Source organism: Sycon ciliatum, chromosome 7 (genome assembly GCF_964019385.1).
Source record: "Sycon ciliatum chromosome 7, ocSycCili1.1, whole genome shotgun sequence".
Taxonomy (NCBI): Eukaryota; Metazoa; Porifera; class Calcarea; order Leucosolenida; family Sycettidae; genus Sycon; species Sycon ciliatum.
In genome coordinates, this window is record NC_088649.1 from 14,985,460 (window position 1) to 15,003,844 (window position 18,385).

An 18,385-nucleotide genomic window follows, 5' to 3' on the forward strand; every position below is an offset into this window, starting at 1 on the left:
GAGAAGAACTCCCGTTATTTTGCGAACAAATACCATGGCATCCATCCATCCCTCGGTGTTCATCCTGAAGAGGTTTGGCTGTAATTCGCCCTTGTTTTAAATGTGACCTGCACTAAGGCCACACCTCTGCCCAGTCGCCGGATTTCCGATTTCTTGCGCAACCTCCAATACATACAGATATTAAATGTGTATGTAGTGTTTTAAAACATTCATATACATGTATCATCTTACACAGTTTGAAGTTTCCGCAGCCCCGAAAACGTACCCGCGTGCAACTTGGGTAATAGGTTGTGTGACAAATCACTGGAGAATAGAGAACCACAAATTCGGACACGAACATAATCCACGAGTGTTGCTATTCGAACAATTCTGCTTTACTTCCCTTTTAACACTAGAACTACCAGGCGGGGTCAATTGACCCCAAACGCACTTTTTTCGAACCCTCAAAGCCTGGAATCTTCGGTGGCATGAAATGGATGAAGTTCTTGTTTGTCGCTTTCTCTTGAATTAACCTAGGTATTGAGCATGTTGACCATGGATGCAGCGAATGGGATCTTCTAGCGGTGGGAGTCGGGCAAATCTCAGAATCTCCACAAAGTGGTGAAAGACCAAAAATCCCATTTGCTGCATCCATGTTTCCCTCGTTCAAGGCCACGAGTTCCCAAGTAACTGTGGGTCGTGGCACGGCTGGAAAAACCTTTCCGATTCCACACAGGACTTCAACTGGGTACCCTCTGTTTTTCTATCATGGTATTAGATCCAGAGGGGTAAGTAGCAGGATTCGGCCTTGTCCAGATTCTTATTCTTATCAATCACCACACCACAGTGCTGCGCTCTCCGCTCGCTCCCCCCCTTATGCTGCCTTCCCTGGAAATCAGCCCGAAATAATGCATCGCTATGGATACCTGTTATCATCGCTATTCAAGTTTCAGAACCATTCACTAAAAGATCGTGGACTTACTCCACTGGCACTAAAGATATGTCTCCTAAAAGTGGTCAGTACACGTTTTCATGAAAAAATATTCAACAATAACAGCTAAAGACGCAAATCCACACAATCAAATTGAAACTCTCTTTCACCTACCAAACAATAATAGCTTCACTTCTCAACTCCAAAATTGGAATTGAGAAGTGCAGTTTCCCAAATGTGTAAGTGGCCGCGTTGCAGTTTGCCGACAATTAGAAAACAATAATAGCAATTGAATATGTTCAATACACCACATTGCACCATGGCCGGCCAGTATTGTAAACACCAAACCTCAGCAGGTTCTTGACACACAATCACAAGTCCGAGATATCTTGGGTCGGAACGACAACAAAGTAGCAAGATTGATGTCAATCACAACGTGCATCCCTGCTGGCTCGTCCCTAGAAAAATGTGATCAGATTTGTAGCAAGTGGAGTTGGGTCAGGAGTTGGAGTTGCGTCTGTGGGCGTAGGCCATCTTCCAGCCAATCGAGGTTGAAGCTCTGAAATCTGCCCCTAGACATCTCAAGCCTATAGATAGGGGTTCCATCGTGGACTCCCATTACCTCTACAGTAAGGCAAGAAGAGAGCTATGACTTTTGACCCCAGCATGGTATATTAGTACTAACAAGAGTATACTTAGAAGCCCTGTGAGTGTGCAACGCTGCATTATGGGGTCTCCGAAGGCGAAAACTCACATTGCGTGTCTCAGGTACGTTTTGTACTACAGCCGACCTACCCTTATAACGATAACCTCTATAACGATATTACCCTTATAACGATATTTTTCTGTCAAACCAAATCACTCCATTGACTTTTGTATACTGTGCCTTACCCTTATAACAATAATATTATTGCTATAACAATATTACATGTACGTACAAACGAAGGATAGCATGCGAGCAATCCGAATATCTGCCATTATTATGCTAGCGAGTTGCATACGTGCAGTGATGTTCTGCCGGGGAGTGCTTGTACTATTACTCCGCTGCTCGCTAGAAACGGGTTGGAAACGTACAACTGGGACATTACATTACGTGATGTGAGTTTTCGCCGTTGGCGAGACGCCATAGAAAGGGTATCAGGAGTTGCACGCTCTTGGGAGCTTATAATACTCTTGATACTAGTGGTATTGGTAGTTCTCGATTTAGCGTGGAATGACGTGCTGATTGGTTGTAGGTTTGTTGGAAAAGGAGAGCGCATGTATGTGTTAAATAGTTGACGGGACGGAAAAGGGAAAAGTCTGAAGACGAAACTGACTGCCACCACCAGGATGTGAACCAGGTATGTGTGTGTAATGTGTATGCATGATATTATGGGCATAGGTGTTTCCATGCGTTGGGGTGCGTATGGATTTGTGCAAATGTATGTGTTCTGTGTTCTGTGTGTGTGTGTGTGTGTGTGTGTGTGTGTGTGTGTGTGTGTGTGTGTGTGTGTGTGTGCGTGTGTGTGTGTCCATGTGCATGATTTTACGCTCATAGGTGTTCCCATGCATTGGGGTGCGTATGGATTTGTGCAAATGTATGTGTTCTGTGTGTGTGTGTGTGTGTGTGTGTGTGTTTGTGTGCGTGCGTGTGTGTGTGCATGCGTGCGTGCATGTGTGTGTGTGTGTGGTGTGTGTGCATGTGTGTGCATGTACCTGTGCAGGCATGCTCTATTAGTTCAAGATCACGCACATCACGTCTGTAGGCACGGTAACAGCAGAACTTACATTTGAATGAGACCTGATAGAGTTGCTAGTGCAGATTGAGCTACACTGCCTATGGCATTGTAGCTCAAATCCCTTCAGAGAACAATCAAACAAAATGACCAGAGCTAGAGTTGTCTTTCCTGTCCAAGTACTACAAATTACTGAGGCTACAAAAGCAAATCGCACTGACTACTGTAAGAGTTGAAAGTGTGACGAGTCTAAAGTTTAACTATTTGAAAAATTTCCCACTTTAATAGCGGGCACAAAGCTTAATGGCCCTGCCATCACACACCTTTTTTTATTTCTGTAGTACAGAAGAGAGAAGGAATCACACGCTAGTAATATTTCTTGAGTTAATGGTGGATTGTTTTCTCTTCAAAACGTTAGGCTTTGTGCCCCGTTAGAGATTCGCCCCTTACAGTTACCCAAGGCCACTGGCAACTTGCAACCGGAGGCCACTGGTGAATGTCATCCAGTTTGCATGAGGTATAAACTCCAGTGTTTGGAGGAGCTACCTTCTTCTGCCTGTATGCGATTACCTCCGAACATTTCAGAACGAGTAGGCAGCGGTGTTGGTTTGCGATTAACACATACAGGGCTACTAATGTATTTAGCTAGCCCGTAGTTTTCGGCCCGGAGTATAAGCCACATTTTGACCACCAGTAATTCACCTCCAAAAAGTCGGTGCCACTTATACTACGATGATCAAACTAGTAGTGTTGAGCAATAGGGTTTCTGTCTGCATTTCATGACACTGAGATATCTAGGTGAGGGTCACTGAACCTTTCGTTTCAATGGCAGAACTGAGAAAATGAGTCGTTTGCACTTCCGCAAGCATTGGTGTCCTTCTGAAAGTATTTATATTCTTTCTTTAGAATGAACTCCACAATGTATGTAGACAGCGGTGCTAAGAGTTGTGTTTTGCTCTCAGGACGTCATAGGGCACTGAGTCTGGAGTGGCACGACCGGGGTGGGAGTGTCGCCCGACGAAAACATCGGATTTTCTGCCAACAGTGCACGTTTTGGCGCTCTACAGGCACTGTGGGAGGACCATCCTGGGCAAAAAGCGCTACCGTGAATCATGGACATAATGGTTGTAATGGTCGTGCCACGTGTGACGCCCCTGGCTCTCCAACCCATGCACCGCACTGGCTGTTGATGTGATTGATGCTTTAGACTCATCAGGAATTGACAAAATTAGTCTTCAGTGAACTGCCCAAAACCGACTCCACTTCTTTATACCAATGGCTCACTGATGCTAGTTAATTTCTTAGGGGCTGCCACCACTGACTGATTGTCAATCTGTGTGTGTGTGTGTGTGTGTGTGTGTGTGTGTGTGTGTGTGTGTGTGTGTGTGTGTGTGTGTGTGTGTGTGTGTGAGAGAGAGAGAGAGGAGAGAGAGAGAGAGAGAGAGAGAGAGAGAGAGAGAGAGAGAGAGAGAGAGAGAGAGAGAGAGGGAGAGAGGGAGAGGGAGAGGGAGAGGGAGAGGGAGAGAGGGAGAGAGGGAGAGAGGGAGAGAGGGAGAGAGGGAGAGAGGGAGAGAGGGAGAGAGGGAGAGAGGGAGAGAGGGAGAGAGGAGAGAGGGAGAGAGGGAGAGAGGGAGAGAGGGAGAGAGGGAGAGAGGAGAGAGAGGGAGAGAGGGAGAGAGGGAGAGAGGGAGAGAGGGAGAGAGGAGAGAGGGAGGAGGGAGAGAGGGAGAGAGGGAGAGAGGGAGAGAGGGAGAGAGGGAGAGAGGGTGAGAGGGTGAGAGGGAGAGAGGAGAGAGAGGGAGAGAGGGAGAGAGGGAGAGAGGGAGAGAGGGAGAGAGGGAGAGAGGGAGAGAGAGTGAGAGAGAGTGAGAGAGAGTGAGAGAGAGTGAGAGAGAGTGAGAGAGAGTGAGAGAGAGTGAGAGAGAGTGAGAGAGAGTGAGAGAGAGGAGAGAGTGAGAGAGAGTGAGAGAGAGTGAGAGAGAGTGAGAGAGAGTGAGAGAGAGAGAGAGAGTGAGAGAGAGTGAGAGAGAGTGAGAGAGAGTGAGAGAGAGTGAGAGAGAGTGAGAGAGAGTGAGAGAGAGTGAGAGAGTGAGAGAGAGTGAGAGAGAGTGAGAGAGAGTGAGAGAGAGTGAGAGAGAGTGAGAGAGAGTGAGAGAGAGTGAGAGAGAGTGAGAGAGAGTGAGAGAGAGGAGAGAGAGTGAGAGAGAGTGAGAGAGAGAGAGAGAAGAGTGAGAGAGAGTGAGAGAGAGTGAGAGAGAGTGAGAGAGAGTGAGAGAGAGTGAGAGAGAGTGAGAGAGAGTGAGAGAGAGTGAGAGAGAGTGAGAGAGAGTGAGAGAGAGTGAGAGAGAGAGAGAGAGGGAGAGAGTGAGAGAGAGTGAGAGAGAGTGAGAGAGAGTGAGAGAGAGTGAGAGAGAGTGAGATAGGTGAGAGAGAGTGAGAGAGAGTGAGAGAGAGTGAGAGAGAGTGAGAGAGAGTGAGAGAGAGTGAGAGAGAGTGAGAGAGAGTGAGAGAGAGTGAGAGAGAGTGAGAGGGAGAGAGAGTGAGAGGGAGAGAGAGTGAGAGGGAGAGAGAGTGAGAGGGAGAGAGAGTGAGAGTGAGAGAGAGTGAGAGAGAGAGAGAGAGAGAGTGAGAGAGAGAGAGAGAGAGAGAGAGAGTGAGAGAGAGTGAGAGAGAGAGTGAGAGAGAGTGAGAGAGAGTGAGAGAGAGTGAGAGAGAGTGAGAGAGAGTGAGAGAGAGTGAGAGAGAGTGAGAGAGAGTGAGAGAGAGTGAGAGAGAGTGAGAGAGAGTGAGAGAGAATGAGAGAGAGTCAGAGAGAGTGAGAGAGAGTGAGAGAGAGTGAGAGAGAGTGAGAGAGAGTGAGAGAGAGTGAGAGAGAGTGAGAGAGAGTGAGAGAGAGTGAGAGAGAGTGAGAGAGAGTGAGAGAGAGTGAGAGAGAGTGAGAGAGAGTGAGAGAGAGTGAGAGAGAGTGAGAGAGAGTGAGAGAGAGTGAGAGAGAGTGAGAGAGAGTGAGAGAGTGAGAGAGAGTGAGAGAGAGTGAGAGAGGGCTGACATGGATTTGCAAGTACGCCTTGGTAATGTCCACTAACTCAAATTCATCAGCTTCACCCTTGAGCCTCCACTGGCGCAACGTCTCGGCGCACACAGGCGACTTAGTGCCAGGGTGGGACACCAACAGCTTATTCAGGTGGCGATAATCTAACACCGGACGCACAGGCGTAGACGTCTTGTGCGGCTGACTCACAGCCATCAATGGCAAGACACAGGCAGGGCGACCATGGGTGTCAGCGTCGTGCTTCACCAGCCAGCCTCGCTCAATCCACTCATCTACGGCAGAGCAGAATTGCGTCTCCTCTGCCGCGGTTATTTTCTTCCGAGGGTACTCGCTGATACCAGGACCAACACGGCCATTGGGTTCTTCACCAGACTTCCATACCCACTTGACCTCCCAACGCTTCTCAGCCGACATCCAACGCATCTCGCCGTCATCAACCTTCAGGATGACATCGTTGCCGTGAGTCTCTACATGGACATGATGCGACAGCTTCGATGGCGGGCGCGTCGGAGCTGCAGACATTGGCGAGTCATCCACGACTGGCTGGAGAACTTCTTTGTCAGCACTAGGGGTCATACCGTCGGACAGCTGATCCTCATACACTTGTACACCTGTAGGGTGGCCAGGAGGCGGCACAGCTGCTGATGCTACTGACACCGACGGGCAACTATCTGCATGGGCTGGACCGGGCCCAATTACGACACGCACAAGCTGATCATTAGCATACTCTACAGACAGGCGCCCACACAAGGTCACCAGGTCAATGCCAATCAGTACATCGGCGGCCACTACACATAAATCAGGCACAACGACAGCATTCAATACCACTTCATGAATGCTCACCGGTCCGTCGTGTCTCCAAAACTTGAGGGCCACTGTGCCACACGTCTGCATGGTGTTGCCATCCAGTGCTACGATGCCGTCATTATTGGTCAATGGCGTCACATCGAGACCAAGGCGATGCAGCAGTGCTTCTGTCACCAACGTGCGAGTGGATCCAGTGTCTATCACAGCTGCAGCACGCACACTGTTACTCGCGTCAGGACCAGCACATTCAACAAACACACGAGGTAGCTTCGGGCACGATGGCGATGCAGATGCCAGGAGGCACACGTCCTTGGAGTGCACCGAGGCCCCAGCAACTTCTGAGCTAGCCTGTGTATCCAGCCACTTCTTCCTCAGCAAGCAGTCCTTCTTGACGTGCCCTTTCTTGTCACAGAAGTGGCAGAACGGGTCCTTGCGCCGGTGCTCTTGCTTGGCCGCATGACCATTCCCTGCTCGAGATAACTTCGGGCAATGCCTTTTGAAATGGCCCGGTTCTCCACAATGGTGGCAAAGCCGCGGTGATGGCGTGGCAACACTGTCTTGCACATATGTGGCAGCTGCGGACACTGCACCAACTCTGGCGCCGGTGGCTGATCGCAGTGCCCGGATCCTATCAAGGCATTCAGATACCTTCAGGTCCCTGCCTGCCATGGACAAACGGACATCCTTGGCAAACTCAATTGGCAATCCGGCCAACAGCTGCTCGATCACCACAGGATCGGTATCGCTGTCACTCTTATGTCCAGACAGCTCTAACAGACGGCACAGCTCGGCAACATATACCTCTGGACTTTCATCCACTTTCAGCTGCCGCTGCTTAAACAAGCGGTACGCCTCACTGCGGCTCACGCAGAAGGACTTCCGCAGGATGCTCCTCACTGCATCCTTATCTCGCTTCTCCGTCTCACTCAGTTTGGAGAACACACGGTGGGCTTCGCCCTCCAAGAACAGCGGCAACCGTTTCATCTGTTGCTCCGTGCTTGTCCACCCCGATATATCTGCCAGTACTTCAAACTTCGACCAAAACATGTCGAAGTCGTCCACTCGGCCACGATACGGCTTCACGAATCCATCCAACTTAAGTGACGACATTTCACTGTTGACAGAAGACGCACTGTCACTAACACTAGTATGATCAGCACCACCTTCACTGTGCCTGGATACCACGGATGTACTATCCTCAGGACTCCCAGGAGTCCACAAATTTTTAATGTCACGATCACGATGTCCAGGCGCCTGTGGAGTTGTCGGTGTGCTACTGATACCCCTGCCTCGAGCGTTCCTAAGTCTAGGAGGCATCGACTACCAGGCCACAACAGCACGCTTCGTCAGCACTCTACCAGTGCTCAGCGAACAACACACGACACGTGAACGATCGATCCGGACACAATTTACGAATTCAAGAAAATTCCAATTCGAAACCACGCTCGTATTCTCCGGTCCAAACCAGCGGGGTTTCGGCACCACGTTGTTACTCCACCACTATGCTCTCTATCTCTTCCAGCTAGCACTCCAGCACACTCGCACATGCACTGAGCCACAACTAGTCAACAAGGAATCAAGAGTTGAAATATTGAAATAGTGGTAAAGTTGGGAGAAAAGAAAACTGTTCTTTTTCCACGAGATCCAAGATTCATCAAGAAAAAAGGACATGCACAAAATGGCGACCACGTCGTCCATTGACGCGTAATCATGGTAATCACAAACTAGTGCAGCGACCAAAGAAAAGACACAAGTGAAGAAGAAGAAACAGCGCTGCAGCAAGAAGATCGGATCGCTGCAGTCGCTAAAATGCACTAGCCTACTGACTGTAGTTCCACGTGAGCATGCAGTCACGTGGTCATAAACAGAGTGCGTACACACTCACGTCATACCGATACGTCATACATGACAAAAAGAAAAGAAAGGAAAATCACGCGCGAGTCAAACAAATCAAAGAGCGCGAGACTACGTACTGCAAATACTACGAAGAATTTGTTTGATAACAAATGCACAAGACGAGGAATTTGTTGAGAACAATTGGACAAGAATATATATCTCTTCGAAACTAGAATGGAGTCCGTGATGAGAATTCCAACGAGCCTGGACGCAGCTACAAAGTAAGAATACAATCAAATAACTAATATCGTCAGAACTATTGTAACAATACAAGCAGTCGATTTACCACAGTGTTATCTCTACATTTACAAGAGCTTGAGAGAGAGAGAGCTTGAGGAGAAAAGTGAGTGGGTGTTGGGTCCGATCAACTTACAATGCACTCAGATCGGGCAGACCATCGAATAGCCCAACGTGGGTGATGGCGTTGTTTGAGAAATCTCTGCACACAGACAAGAAGACAACGCATCCAGAAGCTGAACATGTGTAGTGTGATTATATCACCTGTTTATGCACCGGTACTGCGAAGTCCAGTACAAGCTCCTCCGCAAAGCCATTCCCTGGAAAGCAAGGGCTGTCATGATGATGCCATGCTTGATGCATCGCTTAACCCTGCAAACATCTCTTTGCAATGTGATGTCATACTGAATCCGCAGACACCCTGTACCATATACCGCCATTGACCCATTTGTATTGTATTTGTATTTATGGATTCTCCACAGGCCTTAGCCATAATCGAGGAAGTCACCCATTGCGCATTGCCAAATATGGCTTACACATGAGTAATGCGTGCGAGTACGCTGCGATCAGCAATGCACTGTTCAGCACCCCAGACGACCATGCCCAGGTGGTTGTGTGGGGTGTTCGCGGTACAAATTACGTCACTGCACAATGGGCCTATTGACCTTACCAATCATGGAACTGTCTGGTCACCCCGTGCTTTGCAAATAGTAATCCTCAATTCTATTCGAGAGGAACTGATAGTATTTCAAATAGTCATTGCATTGGAGCTATTAGCCAAGGCTTCTATTCGAGAGCGGCTTCGAGTTGAATTGCATATTTGCACGCATTCATTTTGCACTTCAAACGGTTAAGTGACTATGATAGAGTAGATTTACATCTATCACATGACCATAAAGGGCAGCCATGTTGGTTCCAACTCTACTCAACTCCTGCATCTATAGGTCACATGATGTCGGCCATGTTGGTTCCAACTCCACTCAACCCCTGCATTTATAGGTCATATGATGTCGACCATGCTGGTTCCAACTCCACTCAACTCCTGCATCTATAGGTCACATGATGTCGGCCATGTTGGTTCCAACTCTACTCAACCCCTGCATCTATAGGTCACATGATGTCGGCCATGTTGGTTCCAACTCCACTCAACCCCTGCATCTATGGGGCTGTTAAGTGTGACGTCACGGCTCCTTCGATACGCATAGCAACGGAGAGCACTGGGGACAAACAAAAGTCGCGTCCTCTGGATGGAACCAGATGTCAAGGGCAACAGCATCTAAATGACTGGAGAGACAGCAGTTTTTCTTTGCTTTTTCTTCAAGCGATTGTTGTCGCTCTTTACTCCTTGTTCTTTCCTCTACAAAACTCCTGTAGTCGTCGAGTGCCTTCATGATGGCTGTGAAATTGGCTGCCCACAGTAAAACTCCGTGTTTGAGAGTGCTTTGAAGATGTTTCGCGTCCTGATGGATCAAAGTATGAGCGCTCCTTGTGGATTCGATTACATATAGGTGAGTTGTTCAAGAAATCAGTGTCTTCTTTCTGTCTCTGCCCTCACGCTGGCACAATATCAGCTTCTATATCCATGACAGCTCGCACCTCCCGTGAACTGCATGACTTAGATATATTTTCGCCCTCCGTGGTGATTGAAGACCCATGGAAGAATTTATTATGTTCAGAATGATGTCCTAAGAATATAAAATGAAATAATTCTAAGGAATTGTCATAGGGTATTTTTGGAAGGATGGAGACAGAGAAAGACAGAGAGAGAGAGCACTGTTTGAAGTGTTTGTCTCACTGTAATTACTCCAGATTATTGAATGTTGTATGATCTACTCTATATTTTCCACAATGGTTTTTCCTGATTTGCGGGATCTCTTCTTTTGCTGTTTGCGTGTTTACAGGAAGTGGCTGTCTGGTGTAACTGCACCAGATCCTGGGGAAATTAAGTCAGATGCAGAGGCAGGGTCGTCCAGTGATGCAACACTGCCGTTCTGTGTGCAGCGTTACCGCTAATACCCCCGGCGAAAAGACAAACACGTGAAAAGACTACAGTATTGACCGTTCTGCTAATAAATGCATGACTGCTCCGACAGTCGATAATCGAAACACAGAGCACCAGCATGATGTTTTCATATTGGGAACCACACAACAGCTCAATTCTCAAGCCCAAAAATTGATGAATACAAATACAGAGCGACGCAACAAGAGATCATCCGGCAACCAAACAAACCTGGGTCTAATGCACTGAATAGTCTTGAAATACGCAGGCCAGACAAATCAGTGCAAGCACATAATGTTACAAGGTACATGCATTGCAGAACAAAGTGTAACCAAAGATACACAGGGTTATAGCTGCACACTTGTGCATGTGCTCGCTCAGCCCAAGAACACACGATCATGATGATAGAAACAATCCGGGGGAAACACGCTAACACCGAAGTAAGCATCAACACGTAAATAGTGCAGCTCTGAAAAAATTACATTGACATGTACATTGGTGTGTCGAGTAGTGTCAGGCTTGAATAATCATCCAACCAAGACTTCATCAGGTCCCAGACGCTGAGATCGCACGCCGAATTTGAAGTGCATCTAGCCTTGAACCTGTCGCACAAGGCACACATATATGGCAAAATGACATCCACTCTGATTATTTCCAGAGGCCAATCATGACAGAACACAGAAATGAAGTCACGGGCTCAACCAAGTAAACGCAAAGGAAGTTAGTCAAAATAATCCATGCAGTGCTCTTTTAATTGCAGCGCTGATTGCAGTGTTGCGTCATAGCCCGATACCCGCTGAGCACAGACACAACTCCATTCGTCAGGGGCAAGACATACTCTTTTGGAATAAAGTCATAAAGTACAGCATTCCAATGACATTACGGACACCTCGTGCAAATGCATGGTCTGTTCATCTGGCCGACTCAGCCACGCATGAGAGTGTGTGCATGTACATGCGCTTGCGCGCGCGCACACACACACCATGTATTCGGTGCGTATGGTGTACCAGTTGCGGGACAATGAAGATGGAATCATTATCATGATGTTACATGTACATCTACAGTGTATGTTTGAGTGTAAAGTAAATTATATTTTATTGCACATTTGTTCGACACAACTAATTACTTACTTCACATGTTCGCATTTCTCATAATCGATCCACCTGCACTCCGTATCAGTCGAGGAAAAATTCTCCCAGATATATACTAGTCACCACAGCCATGTGATGACATTGGGATGGGCCCCAAGCACGATTGCACTCTCTAGTTACAATAAATTTGGCCAGATTATCTGTGAAGACAAAATGCAATGCATAGCGGCAATCGATGGATGAAGAGAGAGTTTGTAAATACCTATATCTTTCCACTTGTTCAGGAGCTTACCTTTTGGAGTTCACATCGTTTACACGATCTCTCATGCTGTCTTGAACCTTGGTTTTGTTGACCATGGATACGCCATCCCAGAAAACATTCTACAGGAGCTACTAATGCAGAGCGTTTTTCACGCTCGATCTCGGCGATCTACCTTGTCACGCCAATAAAATCCTCCGTGACACTGGCTACAGTCACAAGAGACGTCTCAGTAAGGTAATGAGCACGACAACATCGTCGAGATCAAGGACAAAGAGAAAACAAAACACTCACTGAAAACAGCAAAGAAGAAACGAAGAAATGTACACGATTCCTATATGTTGCCACTGACAACTGGTTCGGTGGAGACGACGCTACTTTTGTTTGTCCCCAGTGGGATCGTTGTTATGCGTATCGAAGGAACTGTGACGTCATCACTTAACAGCCCCATAGGTCACATGATGTCGGCCATGTTGGTTCCAACTCCACTCAACCCCTGCATCTACAGGTCACATGATGTCAGCCATGTTGGTTCCAACTTTTTTTTTTTGCATGTTGAAGAGTAGATCTACGGTTGGACTTTTTCGAGCTCCGTAGTTTTTCGTGCGATTTCTCAGCCCAGCCGGCACCAGGCCGGTCTGGAGGTAGTTACAGGGTAGAAGAGAAGATTGGTGAGTAGTGGATAGTCTAGGTAGTACTGGTAGGTAGACACAGGTAGCTATGCCGGCCAGAACTGCCACTCGCAGCCTGACGGAATCGGAAATAAAACTTTTGAGCTCCATCCCTGAAATCGAATCGTCCGTCTTTGAAATTGTCAAGACGCTGTCAGCGCTCGTGTCGGAATCTGCAAACCGGGAGGTCCATCTCAAAAACCGGATTGACGAACTGGTCATGCAGACAACAGGACTGAAAGAGGAGGTTGTCGCCATGAAGGAGTCCACCATTGCAACGGCAAGTGTTACCTTTCCTCCGGCTGAACAACAGCACCAGAGTACGATAAGGCGGAAGGGATCTCGTAGCCGTACCCGTACGCGAAAAGACCAGGTCACCAAGTGCACTGGTGCAGCAAGAGGAGAACACCGTAGCCCTTTCAAACGCGTAGACGTGGATGACACTGGCAGTGATCGTGAGATCTCCTGTTAAAAAACGAAAGTTTTCAGATTGTTGGGCGCCCCCCAGTCAAGCCCCAGAAAAATCGTTCGACCCAATCGCTGATGAATCGTGGAAACTAGTGTCTAAAGAACCCCACCAAACAAGGAAGGCAGTCGTGTATGTGGGAAATCTGAACGCTGATTGCACAGAGGAGCGAGTGACAAAGTTCACTCAGCAGCGATCTGTGGCCGTGGCCAAATCCGTCAAGGTCCATGAGTGCAGTATGCACACCACGGAAGACGGGAAAGTCTCCGCCCGATTGTCGCTCGACGCCACTGGCTTAGAAACAACAGTCACTGCTGCGAACTTCTGGCTACGACCGCTTTACGCTTGGCGACACCGCAAACGGCCGCAGGGTGACAGCTCATCTGCTGCATCTGGCGCCGGCAACGTGGGCAGCAGAGGCAATAGGGACAGTGAGGCAGAGGCTGCCTCAGCTGAAGCGATTCAGCCACGCAAACACCAATGACCACCAGCTGCGCAAGGACATACACAGTAATGAAGCTACTGCTGACAAATGCTTTTGGGCTGCTGTCAAAGTTTGGAGCCTTCCAGCATGCTGTTGCACGGAGCAGATCTGACATCGCCATCGTAACAGAGACTAAATTCACCCCAGAGAAAGCCTCACTATCTGACTCCTCCATGCCGGGCTTCCACCTACCCCTCCGACTTGACCGATCTGCTCAAGGCGGCGGAGTTGCAGTCTGTGTCCGGGACTCAGGCCCTCTCCTTTGACCACGTGAGTGACATCAACTTCCATGGCCATGAGGTCATCTGGCTTCGCCTGCACCTGGACAATGGCCAGAAAGTAGTTGTATGTGCCATGGACCGACCCGGGTCGTGCCCTGGACAAGATGTCTCTCTGCTTGAGTATCTTGACTCAGTCATGGATCAAGCTCGATCCCTCGGGAACAGCGTTGTGATAGCTGGTGACTTAAATGTTCATAATGAAAGCTGGCTATGCAGCACGAAGACTACACCAGCTGGTGAATACATGGAAGAACTCTCTGCGTTCCACGGGCTAAACCAGCACGTTACTCAACCGACACGCGGTGAGAACACCCTGGACCTCATCCTCAGCGACTTCTCGGAGATCTCGGTGGTGGTAAATGTACTGGACCCCATTGGAGCATCAGACCATGCCACCGTTGTGGCCACTTTTGATGCTACCCCACTCCGCGAACCACCGACTAAACGGCGCATTTGGAGGTATGCTCAGGCAGACTGGGGCCGGCTTCAGCACTTCTACTCAACAGCAAAATGGGATATATCAGAAGACCCAGAGGCGTCCTGCAGATCAGTAACCGCTGTTGTCATGGAAGGCATGGATCGCTTCATCCCACACAAAGAACTTTCGACGAAACCAACAGATCCATCCTGGTGGACGCCGGAATGCTCAGCCGCTACCCAGGCAAAGAAGAATGCATGGAACCGTCTCAGGAGACACCCCACCTGCCATAAGCAACTCATTGACTACAATGCCAAAGTCCGAGCCTCTGCCAATTGCCTCCGTCTCGCAAAGCAGGCAGAATGATCAATCTGCCCGCATCCGAGATCGGCTCAAACATGGATCACTGCGAAACAAGCAATGGTGGTCACTCCTGAAGCAAGCTGCAGGCTCGACTATGAAAAGGCCCTGTCCATCCACCAGTACGGATTCCGTCAGGGGTTCAGCACATCTGACCTTCTCACGTCTCTCAACCACTCCTGGGTGTCCGAAGTCAACCGTGGTGGCGCAGTCCGCGTGCTGGTTGTAGACATAGCAGGAGCATTCGACAAAGTTTCACACCGAGGCGTGCTCCACAAGGCTGCGTCATATGGCATCACTGGTCCCCTCCTCAGCTGGCTGTCTGACTACCTGTACGATAGGAAGTTGCAGGCAGTAGTCGGCGGAGCATCTTCAGAATCATACAAGATTGATGCTGGGGTCCCACAAGGGAGCATCCTTGGGCCCACACTGTTTTTGCTGTATGTGAATGATGCCTGCGACGTCCTACCGGAAGGGATCACTCCGGCTGTTTACGCAGATGAAAACCACGCTTTATGCCCACATCCCAACGCCACATGCTGTGACAGAAGTGTGCCGCAACCTCCAAGCTGGTGTGGATGCACTTGCTGAATGGGGTGCTCAGTGGCGCGTCACTTTTGAGCCAACGAAATCACAGGCCATGACTGTGTCCCGCCACCGTAGACCCTGGGAGACACCACCCATCCAGTTCAACGGCACAGCGGTCCCGGAATGCTCGCGGCTGAAGCTCCTTGGAGTGACGTTTGATGCCCATCTATCATACTCAGAGCATCTTCGAGGAACTGCAGTGCGTGCCACACAGCGAATTAGTTTCTTCCGGAAGGCGTGCCATGTCCTGGACCCACTGGGCCGGGATACAGCATACTGGGGGGTTCATTCGGCCTCCAATGGAGTACTGCCCACTTGTATGGATGGGAGCTGCGGCTACCCATCTCTCACAGCTGGACCGAGTCCAGCATCGTGCCCTAACCCTGATTGGGACATGGGCTGCAATGGACACTCTGTCTCTGCGGCGCCGTGTGGCCGGCCTCACAACCCTGTACAAGCTCCATTACATCACAAGCCCACCGGCTCTTGCAGCGACATGCCCAGCCAGAGCCACCGCACCCGCCATCGCGCCTGCCACACGTCGCCGCTCGGCAGCCAACCTTGCACACGAGCTTCAACTCCAGACAGCCCTACCTGCCAGATCGTAGAATGTTGCGCTGCGCTCTTTCCCAGAGTGCCTCAACGAAGCTTGGAATGAACTGCCAGCCACTCTCCTCCGCGATGCACCATCTGCCAAAGGGATGCAGCAGTTCAAGGTTCGGACCTACCGCTACCTGAAACGGTCGGGGTGGTCATTGGCCACAGACATCGCCCCCTAGGCTACTGCCAGCACGACCCTGTTCATGTTCTCGGAGCACTCCCTTCTCATTACACTCCCAATCCATAATATACTATGTCCTTATCTCTCTCTAACTCTCCTCCATTCTTATTCTAATCTTTTGTCAAAACTGCACGGCAATCAGCCTCTACTTTCGCCTCAGCATCATGATATTATTGATACTGCTATCTTTGTACTTGTTTGCGTACTTGTTTGCACTCATATCTTGGAATAACTCGCAAACTAACAAGTTTCCTGGTTTCCTCCCCTCCCTCCTCTCTTTCCTACCCTTAGAGTTCTTGCTCTCCTGCTCCCCACCCTTCCACTCCCCGTTTTGTTTCCTTTGGTGCACATGTGCAGCTGTGATGCCGAGACCCTTGGTCGGCGGAGCTTCACAGGTCCCACCCACTCCGTCCTGCTGGATATGTACCATTGTGTCGAGTTCTCCTCCTCATTTTAGTTCATCATGCAGTGAGTGTTCAATAGTAAAAAAATAAAAATAAATAAACACTCCACTCAACTCCTGCATCTATAGGTCACATGATGTCAGCCATGTTGGTTCCAACTCTACTCCGGCAGTACTCAACCCCTGCATCTATAGGTCACATGATGTCGGCCATGTTGGTTCCACTGTTCGCTTGCTCAGGTAACTTTCCACACACACTATGAGATAGTTGTCTAGTCCTGCACCAGTGGTCAATGTATATCAGGCATCATCACCATGATTAAAATATTTTGCACTTTCAGTCATGTGTGCTGTTCCAGATGGTATTAAAACAAGGCCTTACAGTGTTCTCAGCGCTCCTAAATCTGACAATTGCGGAACCACAGAGATTTGAGTGTGAGTTATTGTTCTGCAAACAACAAACAAAACAAAGATAGACAAAACCCTAACAATACTCAGAACTTTAAAAGCAGATAGGCCTATAAGCAGTGAAGGCAAGACAGTCTATCGGCCAGGCTAAGTTAGGCATACAAGTACAGCTTTGGCAGAGCTGTTCCAGCCAGTCGAATGCAGGTATTTTACTGCCCTTGGCTTCGGTTAAGATTGGGCATTTCAGTCATTTCGAAAGCAGTACACCCTGAATCTGTGATAAACGATGAAAAATGGCAAACAATTACCTCGAACTACCATTTGCATAACACTCCCCAGGAAACTACGTTTCACAGGGCATCGCCAGTTGTGGGGATTAGACAGGTATCTGGTGCTAGCCCTGATCTGTTTCATTCAGATTCAGAGAGTGTGGGTGCAAATCCAGTGCATTTGCAGATTTGCGTGCTTCTCTTGCGACGGGCATACACATAATACATGGTACATGGACTGGAGCTATGACAAATCTTACAGGTTGACCAGTGCAGACAAGGCTGAGAAAGGGTATTCATCAACTGCAGAGCTTATTGGGTTTCGGGATAGGTCTCTGTAGAACAGATATGGGCAAAAGAGAACAAGGTCACGTTGGCCGCATTGTCCAATATTCTATTTCTACACACAAGGATGTTTTGACTTTACTTTTTTTGGATGCAGTACAAACATTTTCCAAGTTCCAACACATTATCGTACTTGAGTCACACAGCACCCTGTACTAGCTCATTGTCACGGTTTGGGTGGACCTCCTGGCTGCTCGGAAGGTGAAGTGATTGAGTGCAGAACTAGCAGAACAAAGGGGAAATCCCCTGGGAGCTTATGGTCTCTTGATGGATGCGGAACATGGGATTTTCGGTCTTTTTCAACCACTTGGCGGTGGGTTGTGATCTACCCACCTCCCATTGCTTTGGGAGGTGTATCTGTGCCATTCATCCTATGAGGGGGGGGGGAGGGGGGAGGGGGGAGGGGGGGGGGGAGGGGGGAGCACTCCTACGGAAAGCTTTGTGCAGCTGAGTATAGCTACAAGTCATGACAGGTCATTGTTCATAAGCTGCAACGTCTCCTACTTCTCTAGCATTTCAGCCTTTCTGAAACAGGTGGTGAATAAGCCAATTATGAATCCACTCACAGAGCCATCAGATTGCCAAGTCCTTGGAACACAGGAATGCTGGACAGTCTATTGCTGGATACATCCCTGCGCACGGAAGAAAGAAGCCAAAAGATTAGGCAACAATGCCTACACATCGACTGATATATTATGCTTGCAAGTAGGGGTGGAATGAGGATATCGAATACTCGAGCACTCGCTCGAAAATTTGAAAAGAGCGAGTACTCGTTTCGCAAAAAAATACTAGAGACGTACTATGCACTATTGTATGCATGTACATGAAGTAGTTCTGTTACTCTGACCAGTACTTACAGCCCATGCAAGTGTGCCTACTGCGGCCTATACTAGCACCTCTAGATCTGAATCTTGTGAAAGTCCAGTGCTTTTTGATAGTACATGT

General features: G+C 48.8%; 1 protein-coding gene and 1 long non-coding RNA gene across 2 annotated transcripts in view; both read right to left on the minus strand.

Annotated features, from left to right (window-relative positions):
- Window positions 1-18,385, minus strand: part of LOC135821081 (protein artichoke-like) — a 79,368-nt gene that overhangs the window by 44,404 nt on the left and 16,579 nt on the right. Inside the window, exons 6-11 of the mRNA XM_065334147.1 lie at window positions 18,007-18,072; window positions 17,356-17,430; window positions 16,801-16,866; window positions 8,754-8,819; window positions 2,678-2,749; window positions 232-303 (exon numbers count right to left, since the gene is read on the minus strand). Coding sequence (XP_065190219.1) covers window positions 232-303; window positions 2,678-2,749; window positions 8,754-8,819; window positions 16,801-16,866; window positions 17,356-17,430; window positions 18,007-18,072 — 417 coding nt within the window. The remainder of the gene's footprint in view (window positions 1-231; window positions 304-2,677; window positions 2,750-8,753; window positions 8,820-16,800; window positions 16,867-17,355; window positions 17,431-18,006; window positions 18,073-18,385) is intronic.
- LOC135821933 (uncharacterized) lies at window positions 10,656-12,419 on the minus strand. The gene is made up of 2 exons (XR_010554427.1): window positions 11,747-12,419; window positions 10,656-11,218 (listed from the first exon to the last, which is right to left on the minus strand). It is a non-coding gene; the product is annotated as an uncharacterized LOC135821933 (long non-coding RNA).